Source organism: Salvelinus fontinalis, chromosome 4 (assembly GCF_029448725.1).
Source record: "Salvelinus fontinalis isolate EN_2023a chromosome 4, ASM2944872v1, whole genome shotgun sequence".
Classification (NCBI taxonomy): Eukaryota; Metazoa; Chordata; class Actinopteri; order Salmoniformes; family Salmonidae; genus Salvelinus; species Salvelinus fontinalis.
Genome location: NC_074668.1, coordinates 20,356,031 through 20,382,987, shown reverse-complemented (window position 1 = coordinate 20,382,987; position 26,957 = coordinate 20,356,031). Strand labels below are relative to the sequence as shown.

General features: G+C 44.2%; 2 protein-coding genes across 3 annotated transcripts; both read left to right on the top strand.

Moving 5' to 3' along the window:
- The first annotated feature begins 2,649 nt into the window (after positions 1-2,649).
- Positions 2,650-7,178, top strand: LOC129853294 (zinc finger and BTB domain-containing protein 26-like). Of its 2 annotated transcripts, XM_055919176.1 has the most exons (3): positions 2,650-2,819; positions 3,578-3,745; positions 3,954-7,178. In XM_055919176.1, the coding sequence occupies exons 2-3, from the start codon at positions 3,605-3,607 to the stop codon at positions 5,163-5,165; spliced, it is 1,353 nt and encodes a 450-aa protein (XP_055775151.1). In that variant the 5' UTR covers positions 2,650-2,819; positions 3,578-3,604; the 3' UTR covers positions 5,166-7,178. The 2 variants fall into 2 exon arrangements, with proteins under 2 accessions (XP_055775151.1, XP_055775153.1); XM_055919178.1 differs by having other exon boundaries at positions 2,650-3,745; positions 3,969-7,178.
- A 10,659-nt stretch (positions 7,179-17,837) lies between these two features.
- LOC129853293 (probable G-protein coupled receptor 21) lies at positions 17,838-23,108 on the top strand. Its single transcript, XM_055919175.1, has one exon. It carries the CDS (start codon positions 19,055-19,057, stop codon positions 20,111-20,113), a length of 1,059 nt encoding a protein of 352 aa, XP_055775150.1. The 5' UTR covers positions 17,838-19,054; the 3' UTR covers positions 20,114-23,108.
- Positions 23,109-26,957: the final 3,849 nt, after the last annotated feature.

The window sequence follows — 26,957 nt, the reverse complement described above, 5'->3', positions numbered from 1 at the left end:
GATCATAACAACACACAGGAACTCAAGTCCTTCTGCTCACCCAACCTAGAATTCCTTACAATCAAATGCCAGCCATTCTACCTACCAAGAGAATTCTCGTCAGTTATAGTCACAGCTGTGTACATCCCCTCCTCAAGCAAACACCAAGACGGCCCTCAAGGAACTTCACTCGACTCTATGTAAACTGGAAACTATATATCCGGAGGCTGCATTTATTGTAGCTGGGGATTTAAAAAAAGCAAATTTAAGATCAATGTTTGATCAGCATATTGATTGCACGACACATAGGGCTAATACTCACCGACCACTACTACTCTAACTTCCACGATGCATACAAAGCCCTCCCCCGCTCTCCCTTCGGCAAATCCGACCACGACGCCATCTTTCTCATCCCGACTTATAGGCAGAAACTCAAACAGGATGTACCAGTGACGAGAACCATTCAACACTGGTCTAATCAATCGGAAGTCACACTCCAAGATTGTTTTGATCACGTGGACTGGAATATGTTCTAGTCAGCCTCAGGGAACGACATTGATCTATATGCTGACTCGGTGAGTGCGTTTATAAATAAGTGCATTGGAGATGTTGTACCCACTGTGACTATTAAAACCTACCCTAAACAGAAACCATGGACGGATGGCGGCATTCGCAAAAAACTGAATGCGCGATCCACTGCATTTCACCATGGGAAAGAGGTCTGGTGATATGTCTGAATATAAACAGTGTAGTTATTCCCTCCGCAAGGCAATCAAACAAGCGAAAGTCGCAATTCAACGGCTCGGTATGTGATAGGGTCTACAGGAATCATGGACTACAAAAATAAAAACAGCCACATCACGGATACCGACGTCACGCTTCCAGACAAACTAAACACCTTCTCTGCCCGCTTTGAGGATAATACAGTGTCACCGTCTCGGCTCGCTAACAAAGACTGCGGCCCCCCCGCTCCTTCTCAGTGGCTGACGTGAGTAAAACATTTAAACATGTTAACCCTCGCAAGGCTGCTGGCCCAGATGACATCCCTAGCCACATCCTCAGAGCATGTGCAGACCAGCTGTGTGACTAGTGATCCATTTAATAAAGTGGCCAATGATTTCAAGTCTGATGTAGGCAGCAGCCTCTCTGTGTTAGTGATGGCTGTTTAACAGTCTGATGGCCTTGAGATAGAAGCTGTGTTCGTGTTAACCCTCGCAAGGCTGCTGGCCCAGACTACATCCCTAGCCACATCCTCAGAGCATGTGCAGACCAGCTGTGTGACTAGTGATCCATTTAATAAAGTGGCCAATGATTTCAAGTCTGATGTAGGCAGCAGCCTCTCTGTGTTAGTGATGGCTGTTTAACAGTCTGATGGCCTTGAGATAGAAGCTGTGTTCGACTTACCACTCAAACGTGCTCAATGACAGAAGTGAAAAATTCAAACTAAGTTGTTAATTTGATAGATTTCTAATAGTACAACCTCGATTCAAAGCAGTTATTTTATGTAGCTGAACATGTCATTATTACAAACTCGTGAAAGTGACAAACTGACACGTTTTCATTTTCATCAAAATCTATTTTAAATAGAAGGAGTTGCAACCCAGTCTCTCATTCATTATGTACTTTATGTACAAATTAGCACAATGTTTTTATGTACTAATGGCACAAACTCATGGCGCATCGAACTCCATCAATGCCACGCCCCTTCTGAATCCTATAACTGAATGTTCTCGGAGTTTGTGCTATTAGTACAAATAAACATAACTTTCTATCTACTGTAAGAAATTGTAATAGATACTGGAAACTAGTAATAACAACATTTCAACATAAGCCATCTTTTATACAAAATACACATACTCCTCATTTCTCTTGGACATATGCTGGACTTATTAAGACACCAACTACAGACACACACAATTCCCCTCCCCCATGATAACCACAGACACACACAACTCAAGGTTGGAGCTCAAAACAAAGAACTATCTCAGGAACCAATGGAACGTTGACACCAGGCCTGTTCAGGACTACCCAAGACCCAGATCGACCAATCGGAAGGCCAGACTTCCAGATCAACCTACTTTGCTTGTTGTCTATATAAAACTGTACAACTGCTTAAACTACCTCTTTCCGGACGATTCCATACGAATCAGACAGAAAGAGCCTTGCTGCAAGATTTTACTAAGATGTCTTTACATGTGATTAAACGGCCTTATTATAAAATTATCCACCTCGTCCTATGTCTCATCTTGTTCTCCTGTCTCCAGTAAACGTTTTATCAACACTACTGCTACCAAAACTTCATGACCTTTGATCACGTGATTTTTAAAAGGCAGTGACCAACGATGTACATCAATTTGACAAAAGTGATTCGTTCGAACGCGCCCATTGAATGCTGAGTCTGCTTCGCTAGCATTCCCGGAAGTCTCGCGATGTTGGGTCTCTGGGTTTAGAAACTCTGTGACGCTGCCACTCCTCACTGGTTTCCACTAGTTACTACAGCCACAAAGTAAAATTTGGCTATTATCGTAAAGATGTGTGAAAATTTAAATGTGCTTCTTGGTCGTAATTTAAGGTTAGGGTTTTGCATACGGTTAGCAGTGTGGTTAAGGTTAGGGTTAGCTTTAAAAACTAATTTTACGAAAATAAACGGTAGAAATAGGCGGGGTTTATGACTTTATGGCTGTGCGATCTACTTACGAACCTCCTTACTAGTACTTCCGCACTGTAGGCAAACTGCAATCTTTTTCAAGACGATTCTAGATTGAAAAGTAGATTCATGTAAAGTGATTTTACCGAGACAGTTTTCGAGGCGTGATTTTCCTATTGACAATAGACGATAGGTGAATGTTTTCTCTAGCGCTGAAATGTAGTAATGCTGTTGTCTTTACATTCGGGACACTGGTAAAATATGGCCACTGTTTTAGAGCCGCATCTAGATTCCCGCGATGAAGAGAAAGAACGCCGAGTAGACATAATATGCTTTTGCTTGATCGTTTCACTAAAACAATGAATGACGCCTAGCTGTGTTTCTGTTTGATCCAAATGGAGTGACATCCTTTTTCCAGAATATTTATCAAACATCAGTTTGTCTTCTCACGATTAGGCTCCGCACAGCAGCATAATAATAGGCCTAAGAATATTAATCCTACTATATTATCAATTGAGATTGTTTTACGTTTTGAAATGTTTCAGTTTTCATATTGATCTCTTATAATATCAGCATTATTGATTGTTCAAAGATTTATTTGATAATTAGAACGAATATATTATGTCATGATTTTCTATTTGGGTATGGTACACTTCACATTACACTGATAGTCATTGCTCAGAAACATAAATTAATGTTGCATTCTCTTATCATCATGTTTGACCCTGATAATGTAGTTTGAGCCTTATAAGCCTTTATAATGACATATGTCTCAATCTAGGACATTTTCAACTGCCTCAAGCTGGCTGTTATTAAATCAGGATAATTCTGATAATACTACCTCATAAAGGGATCATATTCTTGTAAAAAGTCTTAAAATTCATTTCAACCACATGATATTCCATATACCTGTTATCAAATGCATTGCCACTGTTTTCTCCCTCCCACCAGGCCTGCAGGCAGCTGCAGGAAGCCACAATGTCCATGGCCCAGCAGCAGAACCAGGTGATCCTCCAGTTCCGCTTCGGAACCTTCGGAGACTCTATGCTGCAGAAGATGAACCTCCTTCGCCGCCAGACCCGCTTCTGTGATGTCACCGTGCGCATCAATGACCTGGAGGTACACATCTATCAACCACCTGTGTTTTTGGACTTATTATAAGCATTCTCTGCTGCTTATATTATAAGCATTTTCTGTTTACCAAGTTTTTATATATTTTGTATCTTCTTTTTATCATTATTTTATTAGGCACATCACCATGAGGTGCAGTCTCTGTATGAATTGTGCTATACATTTTATAATTTTTTAAAATAAATACTATTATTAGGTCCCCGGTCATAAGGTGGTGTTGGCTGCCGGTTCTCCCTTCCTCCGGGACCAGTTCTTCCTTCAGGACTCGTCCACAAGGGAGGTCCAGATCTCCATGACCCAGGAGGCAGAGGTGGGCCAGCGGCTGCTGCTGTCCTGCTACACAGGCACCCTGGAGCTGCCTGAGCTGGAGCTGGTCAACTACCTAACTGTGGCCAGCTTCCTCCAGATGGGCCACGTGGTGGAGCAGTGCACCCAGGCTCTCAAGAAGTTCATCCAGCCACGACACTGCCAAGTGAAACAACAGCCTCAGGAGGAGGAAGGAGATGGAGAGACTCTCAGAGCCTCTCCCATCCAGAAAATACAGGAGCTGCCCCATGCCCAGGTAATAAATCGTGAGGAGGAGGATGATGAAGATGATGATGTGATAATTCAGCCGATGACCCCAACCCAGAGGCGAGACAGGGGTGAGGGCGAGGAGAGCCCCATCACCATCGTAAAGGTGGAGGCCGTTTGTGAGCGGGTGTCGGAGATGTCTGACCGCTCCTCTGCTTCCATTGCAGGGTGCTTCCACACCAGCCCCCCATCGTCATTACACTCCCCTGAGCCCCAGCACTCCCTAATCAACTCCACCGTTGACACCCGGGCTGGTGAGATGACCATACCACATATGCCAGGATACCCGCTCAGCCCCCCCCCACTACCCACCTCAGCCACAGGGAGACCTAATCTGGGGGGGCACCTACGAAACTCAGACAAATCTCTTCAGTGGTACCACCAGTGCCCAAAGTGTGCCCGTGTGTTCCGCCAGCTAGAGAACTACGCCAACCACCTCAAGATGCACAAGCTGTTCATGTGCCTGCTGTGTGGAAAGACGTTCACCCAGAAGGGTAACCTGCACCGGCACATGCGGGTCCACGCTGGCATCAAGCCCTTTCAATGCAACATATGTGGCAAGACCTTCACTCAGAAATGCTCTCTCCTGGACCACCAGAACTTACACAGTGGAGACAAGCCCCATCGCTGTAACTACTGCGACATGGTGTTCGCACACAAGCCAGTGCTCCGCAAACATCTCAAACAAATCCACGGCAAGAACAGCTTTGACAACGCCAATGAGCGGAGTCTACTACATGACGGGGTTCTTGATTTTGAGTACGGGCGTCTGCAGGACTGTAGCATGGACAATAGCATGGACAATAAGCCTGTTGTTATGGATGACTCTCTTTAGTGCTGTATCAAGTTTAATTTCTGCTGAGTCATAAATTAATAGCTGCGTAGTAGTGTTAGCTGAATTGTAAACCGTATCGTACGGTACTTGAAGGTACAACACTGAATATTAGAATAAAAGTTACTGTAGACGTGTATACAGTATGTGTTCATATTTTATAACAATGTTAATTTAGTGAATGAGTTAACATGATATTTAAAAAGCTGCCCTGATTGTGTGGTGTCATTTTTGTAATACATGTAAATGCATATTTTATTTATGAATAGACAACAGAATGTGAATCTGTTAGATTTTTTATCAGATTAAAATTGCAAGCTTTAAAAATGTGGAATGCTGACATTTCTGTTAAATCACAACAAGTGTTCTTAAGTGAAATGAGTGCCAAAAATATTACTGACATAATTTGTCCTCAGGAGGATTGTTTTGGCTAAGGTAGCCCACAGTAGGACCAAAGTGATGATAGTGTGTCTTTAAAACATAATATGTTATTATTGTCGATTAAGCCTGTTTTTGAAATGGGTAGACAATAAATGCTTGTATCTTGAATGAGGATGTGACGTGGGTGAGAATGATGAGGATGTTGTGTTTCTACCATATCAGAGGAGCAGACACCCAACAGGAAAACAATGAGTCCCACATTACTTTAAGTGACACTAAAAGCTGATCTAGTTGCAATGTTATTAGATTGGTAGGTACAGGTTAATTACAGTGTGTGTACACGTTGGTACGTAGTACGGGCAGTTTGGGCCCAACTGTCAATTAGAATTTATTTGCAAATCTAATTGATAGCCTACAAAGTCCAAACAGCTATAGTTAGCTGTGCACCAATGTAAGTACTATGCAGTAAGTACTATGCAACAATGTGTATCTACACTGTAATTACACTGTACCTGTCAATGTAACCACCATGTAAATACTAGTATTTTTTTTCAGCACAATGGAACCAATCAAGTTACTGCATTCAGCCTGTAACCCCAAAAGCATTACTATGCTTCCTACAGCAGATGGAGCCATTGTATACCATGTAATCTCACAACATGATGCGCTGTCTTTTGTATTCTCTGAGAACACTACATGTAGTTACCCATTGTTGTGGTTGTATTACTGATGTTACAGTACTGTAATTCAAGATTGTAAGAGGATTTACATTGATGACCATTCCTCATGCCACAGCATCAGGGTTATTATAATGTAGTAAATAAATGTTTACACTAATCTTTTTATCTGCTCCATTTAGATATCAATATACTATTGTACTTCATACCATGCCTTATGAATAAATGTATTCACTGTCACACTGATCTCTGTTTTATTTACATAGATATCAAATTAAGGGGCCACATCAGTTGATTGACTACTTGACTGGTTACAAGTAACCTACAGACAGTTCTATATGCACATTGAGTGCAGTCTAGCCTGCGCAGATTACAAGATCATTATACTGTATCATATTGATGGCATTTCTGAGAAGGTAAACACATCACCAGGGATTAAAAATATCTACAAATCTGAGCAGGCCTGCACAGAGTATGTCTGTAAATCTGGAATACGCCCTCTGTGTGTGTGCAGGTGCGGTGGTGCATGGACGCATGGTCTGTGGGGCAGCTGGCATGTCTTCCTGTGTCTAGCCCAATCACTCAGGCAGACAGGATCTGCTTGGCTGAAACTCTGCACCTCTGCTGCGCAGCCAGTCACAATCCTGACTCTTGGCTCACTCACAATTACTGTAGTCAGCTCACATGGCTAACTGGGTGTGCTCGTTGTTGTCTCCTCCCGCTCCGGGGCTCAACGTCACCGTATCCACCGGTTCTGGCAAACCATCTTTACGCACACCTGGCAACCATCATTACACATACCTGCACAGTCACACCTGGACTTCATCACAACCTTTATTACTTACCATTTATCTAGCACTGTTTTGTCAGTCATCAGGTAGTATTGTTTGTGTGAGATGCTTCTCTTGTTTTGTATCATTCCATGTTCGCTATCATTAAACTCACTAACTGCACCTGCTTCCTGACTTCCTGTGTCTATGTTACAATTGTTCTGTGGAATATCTCACTTAGACGTTGTCACTGTCTGTTCTGTTCGTACAGATATAGCCTTTTTTGTTTATGTGGCCCCTATTAAACCAGCTCTATGTGTGTGTGTGTGTGTGTGTGTGTGTGTGTGTGTGTGTGTGTGTGTGTGTGTGTGTGTGTGTGTGTGTGTGTGTGTGTGTGTGTGTGTGTGTGTGTGTGTGTGTGTGTGTGTGTGTGTGTGTGTGTGTGTGTGTGTATAAATCCATTAAGCAGCAGCTACAAGAGCAACATAGCTTTAATCTTCGAATTGCTTAATTATGTAAACTGAAACAGCTAATTTTATTCGTTAATTTGGCAAAAATGCTCTGTATTGACATTCATGAGTTCCTCAAATGTTTTGCTAATTGTGGGCAGGAGCCCTTAGCCTAAAGGTGATAATTGTCAATTTAATGCACTCTATGACAAAAACACAATGCCAAAGAAGTGTGAGTTTTGTTGATGTTCTGTTTTGGAGTCTGCAGACACAATGCCCAGAGAACTGTCTATGGCCACTTGCCCTAATTTGCTGTTATTATTCAACTGAATCCACAAAACAACAGTGATACGGAACGTTATCAACCAGCCAAGTCCGCCACGACTGATGGTGAAAGATCTTTTCCAAGAAGCCATGTGCACCTCAGATAGAATATTAGACATGTATTACCACTCTGGGACTTCAGACTCCAAACTGTGGTCATTGTTTTTACAAATGGGAAGTTTGGGTAGAAATATGGAGCCCTTTGTTAAACAATTCTTGTCTAGAAATAGCTTCAAATGTTTTGTTTTAGTGCAGAATATCAAATATTAGTCACCCAGTGAAGCCCTCAGAGCTCCTTTTGTTCTCCGCTGGACATTTTAAGACGTTTTAAGTGGCTGCTTGTCTCACAGAATATGTCTGTCTTAAGGGGCTGGATGTCAAGAACATTCATTAAATTATACTGAGAAGAAATACAATGTTTTTAGAACTGGTCCTGTCCCTGTCTGACTCCGGTCAGTGTGTTTTCTGTCAGATAACAGAAACATAATGATGTAAATCATAGGTACTGAGGACATTATATTGTCAAGTGAAGTGCATAATACCTATCCACGGTAGTATCCACTTCAGTAGATATGTCCTGGAGCAGGGGCAGATTGGCCATCTGGCAATTTTGGCAAATGACAGATGAGCTGGACCATTTTTTAGTTGGGTGGGCTGGTCGAAATTGACACACATCTTTTCTTTTTTTTATTATAAAATAAATGAAAAAGGTGACATGGCTGGTGGCCCATGAGCCTGTTAAGATTTGTTTTACACTTTCATTACAGTAAAGTGTATTATCTTCATGATTCCTGTAATGAAAGTGTGTGCCCTACCCCTATGCCTGTTTAGCTGGGGCCGGCTGTAAGTGTAGTTATTTCTCAACTCTCAATAGCAACTATTTTACAAGCAACATATTTGATATGGCTTTGAGATATGGAGCGGCGCGAAGTGCTCACCGGCCATTGTGAGGGCTACTACCAGCAGTACGGCCGGGACGATACCAGTATTGCGATATTTGTCCATGGCGAAGCAGATAAAACTCTTTGGTCTTTTAAAAACCTGCTGTATGTAAAATATTCTGTGATGTAGCTTGGAAAATAAATAAATGTGACTCTGGATGACAACATAAGGATGTTTGTTTCCAACATTAGGGCTGTTTCCCTAAAGAAGTTGAATCCATTTCGTGTTTTGTTTCCTTTCCCTGATACTAACGAGTATCGCGATACTGGTATCGTAACGGCCCTAACCAGCAGTGGGTATTATTTAGAGTTAGCGATCTAGTTAATGTGTTTTGAGTTTCCACATCCTCAGGTGTTGAACTCCAATTAGCCTATGATATTAGTTAGTGCACATAAAGATGTAAATGTTATGTGTCAGCACTGTTGTGTCAGGGTGTAGGGTGTATGTTTGGGGATGGGGTGTGTGTGTGGAGCGTGAGTTAGCGGATAGTGTAGTGATGTGGGCTGGTGTGAATAAAATGCTAGAGCCTAATTTTTGTCCCAGTCCTCCCCTGCCCTGGAGTGCTACTGGATGTGCAGGCGTTTGCTCCAACGCTACTGTAACCAACCTTCCTAATCAAGGTCCCGAGGAGCAGCTGTGATGTGTCCACATCAACAAAAGGACAGCCACCAGAAGGTAAAACAAGATTACATGTCCTCGTTCCTGTCTCTGTGGCAAAACAATATAATGATTTAATAATATACAGAGCTACCGTTCTTCATCCAAACTATAAATTAATCATAGGCTACATGAGTAATTGCTGATATGTGATATTGATTTCTGACAAAAGTGTGTGTATGTGTGTGCGCGTGTGTGTGTGTCAACTTTGTCCAAATTGCTGCTGCTTTCCTCTGGTGTTAAGACCAAGATGACTGTTTTAAACATATCAAGCTGCCTGGTGTGAGAGGGATCATATTAATACATCTATGAAATCAGTGTAGACATTTACTTTGAGTGATTGAACAGTACTGAAATCCAGTGAAGTGGAATGAAGTCTAACTGATTGCCCTGGGGAGAAGCTGAAGTAGCACTGTCAGTCATGTTGACTTTCAAAATCCTGCGGTAAGTTGTATGCTCTTCACTTTAAAACTAGAATCCTTAATTGGTGAAACTGCCATATCCGTTTAGGATATTACGACAACAAGGAAGTTACTGCAAACAACAAACACTGCAATTTTTTTAACCATGCAATTATCTAGATCCCTCATCTCCTCGGTTTCATCACCAAAACAAAAACAATAAGAAAGGCGCTGGGGAAAACTGTGGCGCTGTTTCCCCAAATGTAGTTTCCATCTTCAAAAGGATGTTGAATTTGTGCAATTGTCCTTAATTAGCTCACAGTTACTGTATTTAAACTTCACATTGTCATTGCTTTACACACAGTAGCCTACCAGCCTTGGGACATATTCTTCTATACACACACAGTCCCTCACTGTCTCTTTCTCACTGTATTTCTTTTAATTCATTCCATCTCTCTTTGTCTTTCGCCTGTTCACACACATACATTCTACTAATTAAAAACCATTCATGGGGAAATTAGATATTTTTACTAATCTCTTATCTGTCCTCAGGCAAAGCCGAGGGTGCAGAGGCTGGGAGCGCTGCTAAAATCCCACTTCCATTTTTTTTGTGTGTGTGTGCGTGTGTGTGTGTGTGGACATGTTAACTATTCTTGTGGGGACTTCTGGAAGTAATAGTAAATAAACCAAAAGTTTACCAACTGTGGACATTTTGTTAGTCCCCACGAGGTCAAAGGCTTTTTCTAGGGGGTTTAGACTTAAGGTTAGAATTAGTGTTAGGTTTAGAATTACGTTAAGGGTCAGGGCTAAGAACTAGGGTTAGTTTTAGGGTTAGGAGCTAAGGTTTAGGGTCTGGGTTAAGGTTAGGTTAGGTTTTGGGGTTAAGTTTAGGGTTAGGGTTAGGGTAAGGGTAAGGGTACGGGTTAGGGTTAGGGGTTAGGGAAAATAGGATTTTGAATGGGACTGAATTGTGTGTCCCCACAAGGTTATCTGTACAAGACTGTGTGTGCGCGTGTGTGTCTGTGTACAGTACGTACGTTCACATACTATATATGACCAAAAGTATATGGACACCTGCTCGTCGAACATCTCATTCCAAAATCATGGGCATTAATATGGAGTTGGTCCCACCTTTGCTATAAACAGCCTCCACTCTTCTGGGAAGACTTCCACTAGATGTTTGAACATTGCTACAGGGACTTGCTTCCATTCAGTCACACACATGTAATTCTCATGAAGAGAAGACGCCAAGACAGGGGATGCAGGTCGGGGTGCCTTGTGAGAATTTGTCGGCGAGTGGGTAAGCCGCCTCTACCATCCATGCTATTGGCCAACGTGCAATCATTGGAGAATAAACTGGATGAGCTCCGTTCAAGACTACCCTACCAATGGGACATTGAAAACTGTAATATCTTATGTTTCACCGAGTCGTGGCTGAACAACGACATGGATAATATACAGTTGGCTGGTTTTTCCATGCATTGGCAAGATAGAACAGCATCCTCCAGTAAGACAAGGGGTGGAGGTCTGTGTCTATTTGTCAATAACAGCTTGTGCGCAAAATCAAATATTAAGGAAGTCTTGAGGTTTTGCTCGCCTGAGGTAGAGTATCTTATGATAAGCTGTAGACCACGCATTTACCAAGAGTTTTTATCTATATTTTTCGTAGCTGTCTATTTACCACCACAAACCGATGCTAGCACTAAGACCGCACTCAACGAGCTGTATAAAGCCATAGCAAACAAGAAAATGCTCATCCAGAGGCGGAGCACCTAGTGGCCGGGGACTTTAATGCAGGGAAACTTAAATCTGTTTTACTTAATTTTTACCAGCATGTTACATGTGCAACCAGATGAGAAAAAAAAACTCTAGACCACCTTTATTCCACACACAGATACGGGTACAAAGCTCTCCCTCGCCCTCCATTTGGAAAATCTGACCACAATTCTATCCTGATTCCTGCTTACAAGCAAAAACTAAAGCAGGAAGTACCAGTGACTCGCTCAATACAGAAGTGGTCAGATGACGCAGATGCTAAGCTACAAGACTGTTTTGCTACCACAGACTGGAATACGTTCTGGGACTCATCCGATGGCGTTGAGGAGTATAACACATCAGTCACCTGCTTCATCAATAAGTGCATCGATGATGTTGTCCCCACAGTGACCGTACCTACAAACCCCAACCAGAAGCCATAGAATACAGGCAACATCCTCACTGAGATAAAGGGTAGAGCTGCAGACGAACCATCAAACAGGCGAAGCGGAAATACAGGACTAAGGTTGAATCCTACTACATCGCCTCCGATGCTCATCGGATGTGACAGGGCTTGCCATCAGATGTGACAGGGCTTGCAAACTATTATGGACTACAAAGGGAAGCCCAGCCGCGAGTTTCCCAGTGACACAAGCCTACCAGACGAGCTAAATTACTTCTATGCGCGCTTGGAGGCAAGCTACACTGAAGCATGCATGTGAGCACCAGCTGTTCCAGATGACTGTGTGATCATGCTCACCGTAGCCGATGTGAGTAAGACCTTGAAACAGGTCAACAGTCACAAGGCCTCAGGCCCAGACGGATTACCAGGGCATGTATTCCGAGCATGCACTGACCAACTGGCAAGTGTCTTCACTGACATTTTCAACCTGTCCCTAGCCGAGTCTCTCATGGCTTCATGTTTCAAGCAGACCACCATAGTCCCTGTACCTAAGAACACAAAGGTAACCTGCTAAAATGACTACCGACCCGTAGCACTCACATCTCTAGCCATGAAATGCTTTGAATGGCTGGTCATGGCTCACATCAACACCATAATCGCAGAAATCCTAGACCCACTCCAATTTGCATTCCACCCCATCAGATCCACAGACGACGCAATCTCTATTGCACTCAACACTGCCCTTTCCCATCAGGACAAAAGGAACACCTACGTGAGAATGTTGTTCATTGACTACAGCTCAGCGTTCAACACCATAGTGTCCTCAGCACAAGGACCCCTTAGGGGTGCGTGCTTTGTACCCTCCAGTACTCCCTGTTCGCCCATGAATGATTGGCCAAGCACGACTCCAACACCATCATTAAGTTCTCCCTCAATGTGACCAAGACAAAGGAGATGATCGTGGACTACAGGAAAAGTTGGGCCGAGCACACCCCCATACTCATCGACAGGGCTGTAGTGGAGCAGGTTGAGAGCTTCAAGTTCCTTGGTATCCACATTACAAATAAAATATCATGGTTCCAAATACACCAAGACAGCCGTGACCTCTACACCAGGCGGTGTCAGAGGAAGGCCCTAAAAATAGCCGAAGACTCCAGCCACCCTAGTCATAGACTGTTCTCTCTGCTACCGCACGGCAAGCGGTACCGGAGCACCAAGTCTAAGTCCAAAAGGCTTCTTAACAGCTTCTACCCCCAAGCCATAAGACTGCTGAACAATTTGCATTGCCCTTTTTTACGCTGCTGTTTATTATCTATGATCTATGTGTAGTTACTTTACCCCTAGCTACATGTACATATTACCTCAATTACCTCGACTAACCTGTGCCCCCGCACTTGACTCGGTACCTGTACCCCTATATATAGCTTCGTTATTGTTATTTTATTGTTGCTATTACATTTTTTACTTTTGTTTATTTCTTGAATATTTTTCTTAACTCTTATTTCTCTTAAAACTGCATTGTTGGTTAAGGGCTTGTAAGTAAGCATTTCACAATAAGATCTACACCGGCGCATGTGACAAATAAAATTTGATTTGAATTGATTTAAAGAGCATTTGTGAGGTTGGGCACTGATGTTGGGCAATTAGGCCTGGCTCACAGTCGGCGTTCCAATTCATCCCAAAGGTTTTTGATAGGGTTAAGGTCAGGGCTCTGTGCAGGCCAGTCAAGTTCTTCCACACCGATCTCGACAAACCATTTCTTTATGGATCTCGCTTTGTGCATGGGGGCATTGTCATGCTGAAACAGGAAAGGGCCATCCCCAAACTGTTGCCACAAAGTTGAAAGCACAGAATCGTCTAGAATGTCATTGTATGCTGTAGAGTTAAGATTTCCCTTCACTGGAACTAAGGGGCCTAACACTGGAACTAAGGGGCCTAATGAAAAACAGCCCCAAAAACAGCCCCATTCCTCCTCCACCACCAAACTTTACAGTTGGCGCTATGCATTCAGGCAGGTGGCGTTCTCCTGGCATCTGCCTAACCCAGATTCGCCCGTCAGACTGCTAGATGGTGTAGTGTGAGTCTTCACTCCAGAGAACATGTTTCCACTGCTCCAAAGTCTAATGGCAGCGAGCTTTACACCACTCCAGCCGACGCTTGGCATTGCGCATTGTGATCTTAGGCTTGTATGTGGCTGCTCGGCCATGGAAATCTATTTCATGAAGCTTCTGACAAACAGTTACTGTGCTGACGTTGCTTCCAGAGGCAGTTTGCAACTCTGTAGTGAGTGTTGCAACTCACGATTTTTACATGCTACGCTCTTCAGCACTCGGTGGTCCCGTTCTGTGAGCATGTGTGGCCTACTACTTTGCAGCTGAGCTGTTGTTGCTCCAAGACATTTCAACTTCACAATAACAGCACTTACGTTTTACTGGGGTAGCTCTATCAGGGAAGAAATTTGACGAACTGACTTGTTGGAAAGGTGGCATCCTATGACGGTGCCACGTTGAAAGTCAATGAGCTCTTCAGTAAGGTCATTCTACGGCCAATGTTTGTCTATGGAGACTGCATGACTGTGTGCTTGATTTTATACACCTGTCAGCAACGGGTGTGGCTGAAATAGCCAAATCCACTGATTTGAAGGAGTGTCCACAAACTTTTGTATATATAGTGTATGTTTGCGTCCTACCTCTGTTTGATGTGCCCAGCAGCGCAGTAGAACATGCCATAGAAGTGATTGTTTTGTGATAATGTTACTGATAATTACTGATAATATGTCAGTGTACAAACGTATCCCATCACTCTTTGGCTATACAGTATGTATTTTTAAGACTTACATAAATAAACAAGATAATAGAATACAATTATAAATGCTTTATTTGCGCTTTAGTGAGTTTGTTGGACTGACTAAGCCCATCGTTCTTAACTCTGATGGATGTGTAGTCACACTTACGTGCTCTTAAGTGTCACTAGATATACAGTGTTTTGACTCAGACAGACTGACAACAGATAGGCAGGTCTGGCATCTGTATCAGGTCTGAATCTAGCTACAGGAAAGTATTACAATACAGTGTACTGGTAGCCTATAAAGAGACCTGGATGTGTGTCTGATGGTGTAAGCCTATTTTACAATGTAGAATACAACAACATGCACTATACCTGGGCAAGGTAAAGTACAGTACACAGAAGTGTACAGTTTATAGAAGCGTGGGTCATAGAGAGTAATGTACACTTCAGCACCTATAACTGACTGGCTTAACTGTGTTGATCATGGCCATTATCAAGGAACAACAGGATGTGTCAGGACTGGTTGGTTGTCATGGAGAGGAAAAGTAAAATGCCACCGCCTCTCTCTGGTCTCAGCACTTAGATAGTACATCTGACCTATGACCTTTAGGTGATGATGCATCCCCACTGGCTCATGCTGGTATGGATAACGTTCATTAGATAAAATTGCTGGTTTTTATCAGTTTTTTGCTGTTGTTTTGATGTGAGGGGTGAATGTCATCCCACCTGATTTATTGAGTCATGAAATAATGACCGACAGACTCAGTTCACTTTATTGGCCTTATTCAGGAATTTGTCTTGCATCATCAGCTCTTTAGTTCATAGACAATCAACATATGCAAACAACAACGAGATCAACTGACAACAACAAGATCACAGAGGCAGATGACAACACAATCAAGATAGGCTCATTCTCCACTGTCCATCAGGTTGTCTGTAGTCCGTCCCTTGAGGATGATGCCAAACCAGACAGTGGACTCGTCCTGCAGAAATGAAAGAAATTGTCTCTGGCACCAGTCAGGCCTTTAGTAATCGAGCAAGTGCCAGTGTCTAACTCAATTTGTCCAGAAGGAGTGTGGCGGCAAAGAGACTGTCTTTACGAGTAGGAGTTTGTTATAATAGGGAAATGGATACACTACAGTGATGCACAACACGTGTGTGATTTTGAGTGAAGGTATGGCTCTATGTTCTGTACTCGGATATACATCTTCTTACAGAAATACTGGCTATATCATATTTCCAGTTCCACTGTATAAGCAATTACTTCTACTTCTGGTACTCTTTACTCTCTCAATATAGCTGTATACCCATCACACACACACTGCAGCTTGACCTTTCTGTGAAGCTGGTCATACCTGAAGAAACGAAGGGAAATTAGTCACAGCCCCACCCTCAACCACCACCTTCTCCCAGAGAACAGTGTTTACTATTTACTGGTTTACTATTTCCTGTGGTAATATTGGGGTGAGACATGTGGGTTGATGTTTACCTACTCTGCATGGTGAAGGCCACGGAACAACTCAGCGCTTGTTCAGCGGGTCCAGGCCGATTTTGGCCCCATAATGGCGGCAGATGTGTATGAAGTGACCCTTGACCCAGTGGTAAACACGATCAATGACTGACACCCCCTCCATATGGTGAAGAATAACAAACCACCACTCAATGCCTGCTCTGTTCCTCTCCACAAACTCGCACACACTGCAGACTGGGCTGGGCGTCTCTCGGATTGCATCCTACCTGTCAGATTGATCCTACCAGCTGATGTGTCTGCACCACGTGTTCTCGCTACTGGTGTCCACCAGGGCTCGGTTCTTGGCCCTCTCCTCTTTTCTCTATACACCTAGTCACTTGGCTTCGTCATATCCTCACATGGACTCTCCTATCATTGCTATGCAGATGACATTCAACTACTTTTATCCTTCACCCCTTCTGGTACCTAGGTGGCGACACATGTCTCTGCGTGCCTGGCAGACAGCTCAGCTTGGATGAAGGCCCACCATTTCAAGCTCAACCTCAACAAAAAGGAGCTGCTCTTCCTCTCAGGGAAGGCATGCCTACTCCAAGACCTCTCCATCACAGTTGACAACTCTACGGTGTCCCCATCCCAGAGTGCAAAGAACCTCGGCTTGACCCTGGACAACATCCTGTCGTTCTCTGAAAGCAGTACTCTGGTTTGCTGGTTCACGCTCTACAACATCCATAGAGTATGATCCTTCCTCACCCAGGAAGCGTCACAGGTTCTAATCTGGGCACTTGTCATCTCCCACGTAGACTACTTCAACTCTCTGCTGGCTGGGCTCCCCACTTGTGCCATCAAACCCCTGTAACTCATCCAGAACGCTGCAGCCCGTCTGGTGTTCAACCTTCCCAAGTTCTCCCATGTCAACCCACTCCTTCACGCTCTCCACTGGCTCCCAGTCGAAGCTCGCAACTACTTCAAGACCCTGGTGCTTGCCTATGGATACGCAAGGGGAACTGCTCCTCCCTAATTTCAGGTTTAAACCCTACACTTCAACCCTCTGGACTCTTGGCCGTCCCACCCCAGCAGAAATCCGTCTGAAAACCTTCGTCTTCACCAAGTATCTTGTTTATATCCCACAATGAGTTATGTTATGCATGATCAAAAAGGATGGTTCCATGGCTTCCCTTTCCTTAACCTGTGTGTGCTTGTGTCAGTGTTGTGTGTGTCAGTGTGTGTGTGTGTGTGTGTGTGTGTGTGTGTGTGTGTGTGTGTGTGTGTGTGTGTGTGTCAGTGTGTGTGTGTGTGTGTGTGTGTGTGTGTGTGTGTGTGTGTGTGTGTGTGTGTGTGTGTGTGTGTGTGTGTGTGTGTGTGTGTGTGTGTCCATGCATGTGTGTACATGAATGCATAACTTTGTCTCTCTGTGTGCGTATTTGTGTGTGAGGGGACACATGCACACATGTGTACAGTATGTGATGGGGGAGCCTTCAGAGTCTTCTGTGTATATGTAGGTGGGTGTGCACAGGCTGTGTGGAGAGAGCTCTACCCAGCTATACTCACTGGCTGAGCCTGCAGAGAGGGAGGAGCTCTTCCTCTCAGGCTGTTGCTGCTGCAGGCATAGCAAAGGAAACAGAGAGAAAGAGAGAAAGAGACAGCGAGAGAGAGAGAGAGAGAGAGTAAGGGGAGGAGAGGGCAGTACCATTGCTGCATCAGTGCCACAGCAGAGTGGAGCAGTAAAGGACTATCGTTTCCTCCTTATTCTTTTACTCTAAACACTCACTGGTTCAAAAGAGGTTTGGAATCAGAGACTGGAGCTCCTTGCACCGCTGGATGCTCTACTATCCTCCTCCTATCCTCCTACTCTCTGTGGATGCTGTGGTATTCTGGATTTCTATTTCTTTGCGTCTCTACTGCTAAGCACTTCTGCTGCTGCTGCTACTTCTAGACATTTATGGCACTGTTTTGGTTGGAATGTGTTTCTGGCTTCTTATGACTGTTTTTGTCCGTTAAATCTCTCTCTCTACACTGGTTATAATTTCACCGAGGACTTATAGATCTAGACTTTTAGATGACCTCCGGGACTCCTTGAACTCCACCTGCGGGTACTGTACAGGGCATGCACAGAAGTTGACCTCCAGAGATTGTGTTTGTATGCACCTCTGCAGCTCAGTGGGAAGGAGAGAGGACTAAAGGTGGAACCGAAACTATTGGGTAGACAGACTACTGCAGCCATGTGTACTGTACACACCAGAGCCTGCATGTGCTAGGTTAGCCCACCAGAAGGCTGGCTGGTACTGGTGCACGACTCAATTACGTACACACACACCCAGAGACACACACTCATACACAGCAACATTCTCTGCTGTTCTCAGTGCGCAACAGAGGACAACGTTTGCTACTGTAAGACTGCATTGCGCTCTGAGGCCAGAAAAGTCAAAAAAGAGACAAGAAGGAGAGGAGCAGCAGAGAAGAGGAGGGGAAGAAACAACCATTGAGTAGCAGCTTACCTCCAGGGGGGAACTAAAGTGCAAGGGAGAGGAGCACGGATTGATGAACTGACCGTTTGGTTAAAGAGAGAGAAACTGACCATCTGGTAAAAGAGAGAGAAACTGACCATCTGGTAAAAGAGAGAGAAACTGACCGTCTGGTTAAAGAGAGAGAAACTGACCGTCTGGTTAAAGAGAGAGAAACTGACCGTCTAGTTAAAGAGAGAGAAACTGACCATCTGGTTAAAGAGAGAGAAACTGACCGTCTAGTTAAAGAGAGAGAAACTGACCGTCTGGTTAAAGAGAGAGAAACTGACCGTCTGGTTAAAGAAAGTGATAAAGACCATAATAAGAGATGAGAGCAGAAGTGAACTGACCGGTCTGTTTCCCGCAGCTCCAACATGAACTCTTCCTCCTCTGATGTGAACCAAAGCAGCTCTCCTTTCTGCCTGCTGGGCCTGGGATACTCCTACAACCTCAACACCTGCGTGCTGGAGGTGTCCGTCATTCTCTTCCTCACCATCCTCATCATCAGCGGCAACCTGGTGGTGATCTTTGTGTTCCACTGTGCTCCACTGCTTCACCACCACACCACCAGCCACTTCATCCAGACCATGGCCTACGCAGACCTCCTGGTGGGGGTGAGTTGCCTGGTGCCCTCCCTGTCCCTGCTCCACTACCTCAAGGGGCTGGATGAGGAGCTCACCTGTAAGGTGTTTGTCTACCTGGTGTCTGTGCTGAAGAGTGTGTCCATGGCGTCTCTGGCATGTATTAGTGTTGACCGCTACATCGCTATCACACGGCCGTTCTCCTATGCTACGCTGGTCACACCGTGTCGCCTGCGCGTCTGTATCGGCCTCATCTGGCTCTACTCCGCCCTCATCTTCCTGCCCTCCCTCTTCGGGTGGGGAAAGCCTGGCTACCACGGAGATATATTTAGTTGGTGTGCAACCTCGTGGCAGACCGATCCGGGCTTCAGCTCATTCATCGTGGCTCTGCTGTATGCTCCAGCCACCCTCACTGTGTGTTTCACCTATGGGAGTATCTTCCGCATCTGCCGTCAGCACACCCGCAAGATCACCCAACGCCTCACACGCTTCGGCCCCCAGGGGAACGAGAGGGGCGAGCGTGGTGAAGGGTGCCTGGATAAGCGCTACGCCATGGTGCTGTTCCGAATTACCAGCGTGTTCTACGTGCTCTGGATGCCCTACATCGTCTACTTCCTGCTGGAGAGCGCCGGCCTCTATTGCCACCTGGTGGCCTCCTTCCTCACCACATGGCTAGCCATCAGCAACAGCTTCTGCAACTGCCTCATCTATAGTCTCTCCAACAGCATGTTCCGGAAGGTCCTGGGCCGCCTGTTCACGTCACTTTTCTCCCCCTGTCTGGAACTGGACTGCTGCACCGAGGGGAAGAAGGGTCCTGCTCCACCCAGCCAGCGCCCAGCCCAGGCCTGCTAGGTGTGACAGTCTCCTACAGACACTGTCTGGTTGGTTAGCTACAGTAAGCTAAGGCCTCGGCTTTAGCTCCTGGTGAGTGCAGTGTATTACTACATTGCATGTCACAGGGTGTCTCTCTACAATGGTAGTGCATAGACCCCTGAGGCCAGGCCAGAGAGGTGCCCATGTCTATGCCCTTCATTTCAGAGGGGTGGTTTACAGACGGTAGCGGGTGGGGTTTTCTCCAGTCTTTTTCTGCAGTGTTCTCCCAAGCGTGGACTGTCTGTTTCTGGCTGTGTGGATCACCACTGTGCGTGGAGGAGAAGGTGTAAGGTAGTTTAGATGAACATCAGAATGGATCTGAGGAAAAAAGTAGCAACTCCAGTCGTATAGCTTTGGTGCCATGTTTGGCGCCTGTGAACCTTTAGCCTACCAAATATCTTCCAAATGCAAAAAAAATGACAATATCAGCACAACACGACTTGTATTGTGTAAACCACTGCAGTGAAAAACGTTATTTCAACATTGATGCAAAACTGTTACATTGTGTTCCTTTAGGGTAGACAATAGTGAATCAAAACAAGTATTTCGAAACAAAAGTACTAAAAAGACTGTATTTCTTCACTTAGAAACTGCAACAGACAGTTTCAGTTTTGTAGCAATTATTGAAAACTTCAACTATTTGAGGGTCAAATTATCTGTTAATGATGCTGTGCACTACATTACAGTATTACATACAGAAAGGATACCAGTTACCCGTAACAGTCAGTTTCCGAGAAAATCATTTAGTTTGTTCAGAAGCGTATTTTGTGTATTTTATCCAAAGGATTCTTCTAGGCGGGAATGTTGATGTATAAAATTGCCAATTTTGGCAAGATGGCCGACTCTATGCCCACCGGCATTCTGGTTTATCATGGACCTATGTCTTCATTCTGCATTCTCAACAAGGAGACAAGTAGATTTATTTGTGAATTGTATTTTCTGTCCATGTTCCCTCCTCAGGTTGAACGTCAGTTGTTTGTTCACCCTTAATTGCTGATGCCTTTAGACTGGTCTTGTGACTGCAAATGCATGACATGCTCCACATTATAACATGACAGCAATAACATAGTCAAGATTTTCTTATAGATTGGAATTGCATCATGTTAGGCATGCTACCGATCCAGATGCACAACAAAATACAAAGAGAGACACACTCATTACTGTGTGCATGCTGACTACTTACAGTCGAGCTATTCTCTCCCTCTGTGCTCTCTGGCTCCTGATATCTGTACAGATGAACTGAGTGGAGGAGTAGCACATTAATCAGAGGTCTAGACTGTCCTTCTAGAAGGCAGTGGGGTCATGGAGACAATGTGTTTCTAAGGGTTTCATGTAAAGTAGGTTTAGGTGGAACTCCAGTGGGTCTCGAAGGCTTTTATGGAAAGTAGACTTGTGAACTTCATATAGGTTTCTATGTGAACTAAGTTAGATCTGATATGTAGGATAGGAGAGCAGACTTCTGGACAGTGTAAACAATAAAAGGTGCAACGGTGATTGTTTTGTATGTGCGGGACTCTTCTTATATGACGAACCCATTGGTACCCAGGTGTAGACAATCACTCCCTCACACACACAGTAGAGCAAGCTAGGGTCAAACTACCGTGGCAATTAAGCAAAGAGCATTTTAAGATGGGTCTGCAGTGCAGCACTCTATATTCTTATCCCCAGGAAAGATTGCATTCCATTCTAGGAATTTCAAGAACCACAAGGACAGCATGCAGGCATCTTTTTACTATAGTGTGTATGCAAAGCTTGTATACAACATCTGTTATGTTTCAAAAATGAACTGTTCTGTATGTTTTTGGATATCTGTTGCAAGAATAGTGTGTCATTGTGGAGTTATGACAGTTGATATCCCAGGTTAATATAGGATAATCCTAGATTTAAAAAAATAAATAATGGGTGAGATAATCAACACTCCTTTTCTTGTTACAAATGGGCTTAATGTTTTGTTTCTTCTCAGCTGCATCAGATTCAGTAACAACTGTCTGTGGATGTGCTGGGTGTCCGAGAGATTATGCTTAATAGGCTCTAGTTACTTACCCATGAATGTGCACTGTTTAAAATATATCTCCACTCAATGTTATTGCTAGCACTTGCCACCAAAATAAAGTGTATCATCTGGGTTAACTTGGTCATCCCAGATGAGGAAACATGCACTATTTCAAGCATACTGTAGTACATGTAATGTTTGCCTAAGTACAATGTAATTATTAGGTGTTACACTTCATTATAACTAGCTAAATCCTGTGTATCTTGAGTGGTACTTACTTGTAATTAATGTGTACTTGTACAGTACACTACCCATCCTGACAACCTGGCCTTCATTTGAAAGCTTCTGGAAGTTTCACTTCATATCTGTACCTTATTGTGAAATGAAGTGAAACTTCCAGAAACGTTGAAATGAGGGCAGGTTTGGGATGGTTTGAGTTGTAATGTATTTAGAACCACGAGCACCATCTCAACTCTCCTATGAATTCTGATAAGGAATGAATTATCATTCATTCCGAGGAATACAGGGAGATAATGGCCAAACTTCATGAAATATAAAATGTTTCCTTGGGTTGTGTTTTTAATTAACGTGTAACTGAACAACTAGTTTATTATACATACTAAACAGGAAAGAGACTTTTGCTTTCCTGCCACCATTAGAAACTCCACAAGTGATGTTTTATTGCACATTTTAACTAAGATATAAGGTGGGACAATGCTGGTTTTCCAATGTAAAAAGCAAGCTCTTCAACAAATGTTCTGTACCTCGCGTGTTGGTGACTGTACCTGACGTGATGATACGTACTGTATGTATTTTATGACAATTACTGATGACCATTTTGATTCTGATTGTATCCTGCAACCAATAACTAACTGTGACTCCACCTGCTGGAGCACTTTTTGGCTCATTTCTTTTAGGTTGTGTGTGTTTTTGCTTTAGCATTGTGGGCAATGAGATAAATGTTTCCTCAAATTGACATGGCACGGACTCTACCCTCTGTTTTTCAGGCTCATCTGTCCACACAAACATACAAACAAATACACGCACGCACACACACACACACACACACACACACACACGTAGTGTTTCTCTCCCTCACACAAAGTGTGTTGATGTAGAGGTGCTGTGATGCAGCAATGGCAGTGAGGTAACCATGTCGGAGTGTATGTCAAGCCAGAAATAGAGGGAATACGAGCATTGATGTTTATCGTGACCAGGCTGGCTGGATCGCTGGATGCTGCCAACCTGATCCAGGCCTGAGTCACCGCCCATGGACGGGATGGTGGCTGTGGTCGGTGGGAACCTCCGATATGGAAAATGTGAAGTCCTTCGGCTTCCCTCCTGGAAGTTCTTTGTTTATTACCCTTTCTTCCTTGCTTTCTTTCTTGTTGGTTTTACCCTTTTCAGTCTGATGACCTTGAGATAGAAGCTGTTTTTCAGTCTCTCGGTCCCCGCTTTGATGCACCTGTACTGACCTCGCCTTCTGGATGATAGCGGGGTGAACAGGCAGTAACTGTTCCACAGTTACAATAACCCTACCACTACAAACCACAGTTACAATAGCCCTACCATTACATGCCACAGTTACAATAGCCCTACCGCTACAAACCACAGTTACAATAGCCCTACCACTACATACCACAGTTACAATAGCCCTACCGCTACAAACCACAGTTACAATAGCCCTACCGCTACAAACCACAGTTAGAATAACCCTACCACTACATAACCCTACCACTACAAACCACAGTTACAATAGCCCTACCGCTACAAACCAGTTACAATAACCCTACCACTACATACCATAGTTACAATAGCCCTACCACTACATACCACAGTTACAATAGCCCTACCACTACATACCACAGTTACAATAGCCCTACCACTACATACCAGTTACAATAGCCCTACCACTACATAACCCTACCACTCCATACCACAGTTACAATAGCCCTACCGCTACAAACCACAGTTACAATAACCCTACCACTACATAACCCTACCACTACAAACCACAGTTACAATAGCCCTACCGCTACAAACCAGTTACAATAACCCTACCACTACATACCATAGTTACAATAGCCCTACCACTACATACCACAGTTACAATAGCCCTACCACTACATACCACAGTTATAATAGCCCTACCACTACATACCACAGTTACAATAGCCCTATCACTACATACCACAGTTACAATAGCCCTACCACTACATACCATAGTTACAATAACCCTACCACAGTCACAATAGCCCTACCACTACATACCACAGTTACAATAACCCTACCACCGCAGGCTAACCCCTAAACACAGTGCCTTATTAATGTACTGTAGAAAGATTTGTCTAAATCACATTACTTTTTGTACAGTTCTCAAGACACTTGATATGGCAAACAAGCAAGTAAAGTTCATGGTAGGTGTTTGATTATTGTGTGAAGATTTCTGTTTGAGATTAAATGGAAATGAATGGGCCAGTAGAATGACATTACTGTACTGTAACCTAGCTCTCAGCCCGGTCTGGCAACTCTCATCCACTTCCTCAGCACTTTCAGGAAACCCTACCAACCAACACCGTTTTATCTCGCAAACAGTCACATAATAAAAATAAAAAAACATGTAAAGAAGGAATCCCTCCTTAAGCTGTACAGTAAATGTATAAAGTGAAGTCAGAGTAGGATGAGAGATGAGCTGAGAGGTGTTGAGCCTGAGACAACACTCTGGATCCTCTCTCCCCCTCTCCTCTCTGATTTCCTCAATCAACCCAGAGCTGGTGAACATGATAGAGCCAGCCCCAATCTATTATTCATAGAGGTTTTTCTGGTCCACATAAACATAGCATGAATAATTGAGCTACAGGTAATTAATCATTGAAAAGAGCAGGATTGTAATCTATGTGGCACATGGTTGGATGCCTGGGTCTGAGCGCCGGCCGACAGGCCCTGTAATATACTGTAATCCTTGCAACAGCTCATCTCCCTTCCACATCACATCTCATGATAGATTCATGATGTGGGAGCCTATGGATATGTGAAATGGCACCATTCCAGACTTCATCATTTAATGCAGACTGTACCAGAACGTATGGCAATGCAATTCTTCTGAAGCCTTGGTCCTGTAACTCAATGGAGCACAGTGAGATGAGGACATGGATCTCTCACAGTAAACATGTAGACATGCTGTAAAAGGGAACTCACTCTCAGTGAACAGTAGCTTAAATACGCTCACTGGCCAGTTTATTAGCTACACCCATCTAGTACCGAGTTGGACCCCCCTTTAGCTCCAGAACAGACTGAATTCTCCGGGGCGTGGATTCTAGAAGTTGAAAAGGAAGTTGAAAATTCCACAGGGATGTTGGTCCATGCCATCACGCAGTTGCTGCAGATTTGACGGCGGTACGCCAAATCCTAACTCTGCCATCAGCATGACGCAACAGGAAGCGGGATGCGTCAAACCAGGCAATGTTTTTTCACTCCTCAATTGTGCAATGTTGGTGATCGCGTGCTCACTGGAGCAGCTTCTTCTTGTTATTAGCTGATAGGAGTGGAACCTGGTGTGGTCTTCTGCTGCAATAGCCTATCCGTTACAACGATCGATGGGTTGTGTGTTCTGAGATGCCGTTCTGCACACCACACTACTGTGCTGTTATTTCTCTGTTTTTGGCCCGCCCGTTAGCTTGCCATTCTCCTTCTACCTCATTCATCAATGAGCTGTTTTCACCCACAGGACTGCCGCTGACTGGATTTTCTTTTGTCACACCATTCTTGGGAAACCCTAGACACTGTTATGCGTGAAAAGCTGGCCGTTTCTGAAATACTGGATCCAGCGTGCCTGCCACTGACGATCATACCACTATCAAAGCTGTTTAGGTCACTCGTTTTGCCCATTCTAACTTTCAATCAAACAGTAACTGAATGCCTCGATGCCTGTCTGCCTGTTTTATATACTGTAGCAAGCCATAGTCACATGACTCTCTGTCTGTAGAAGTGAACAGGTGGTGTACCTAATCATAATAAACTGGTTGGTAAGTTTATAGTAGTAGTGGTATCGAATCCCAATGTGGAATGGTAACAGCTACACAGTTACCATTCCATTTACAGAAGTATTCAGACCCTTTACTCAGTGCTTTGTTGAAGCACCTTTGGCAGCAATTACAGCCTTGAGTCTTCTTGGATATGATTCTACAAGCTTGGCACACCTGTATTTGGGGAGTTTCTCAGGCTCTGTCAGGTTGGATGGGGAGCGTTGCTGCACAGCTATTTTCAGGTCTCTCCAGAGATGTTCGATCGGGTTCAAGTATGGACTCTGGCTGGGCCATTCAAGGACATTCAGAGACTTGTCATGAAGCCACTCCTGCATTGTCTTGAATGTGTGCTTAGGGTCGTTGTCCTGTTGGAAGGTGAACTTTCGCCTCAGTCAGGTCCTGATCGCTCTGGAGCAAGTTTTCATCAAGGATCTCTCTGTACTTTGCTCCGTTCATCTTTGCCTAGATCCTGACTAGTCTCCCTGCCACTGACAAACATCCCCACAGTATGATACTGCCACCACCATTCCTTACCGTAGGGATGGTGCCGGGTTTCCTCCAGAAGTGACGCTTGGCATTCAGGGCAAAGAGTTCAGTCTTGGTTTCATCAGACCAGAGAATCTTGTTTCTCATGGTCTGAGAGTCTTTAGGTGCCTTTTGGCAAACTCCAAGCGGGCTGTCATGTGCCTTTTACTGCGGAGTGGCTTCCGTCTGGCCACTCTACCATAAAGGCCTGATTGGTGGAGTGCTGCAGAGATGGTTGTCCTTCTGGAAGTTTCTCCCTCCCATCTCCACAGAGGACCTT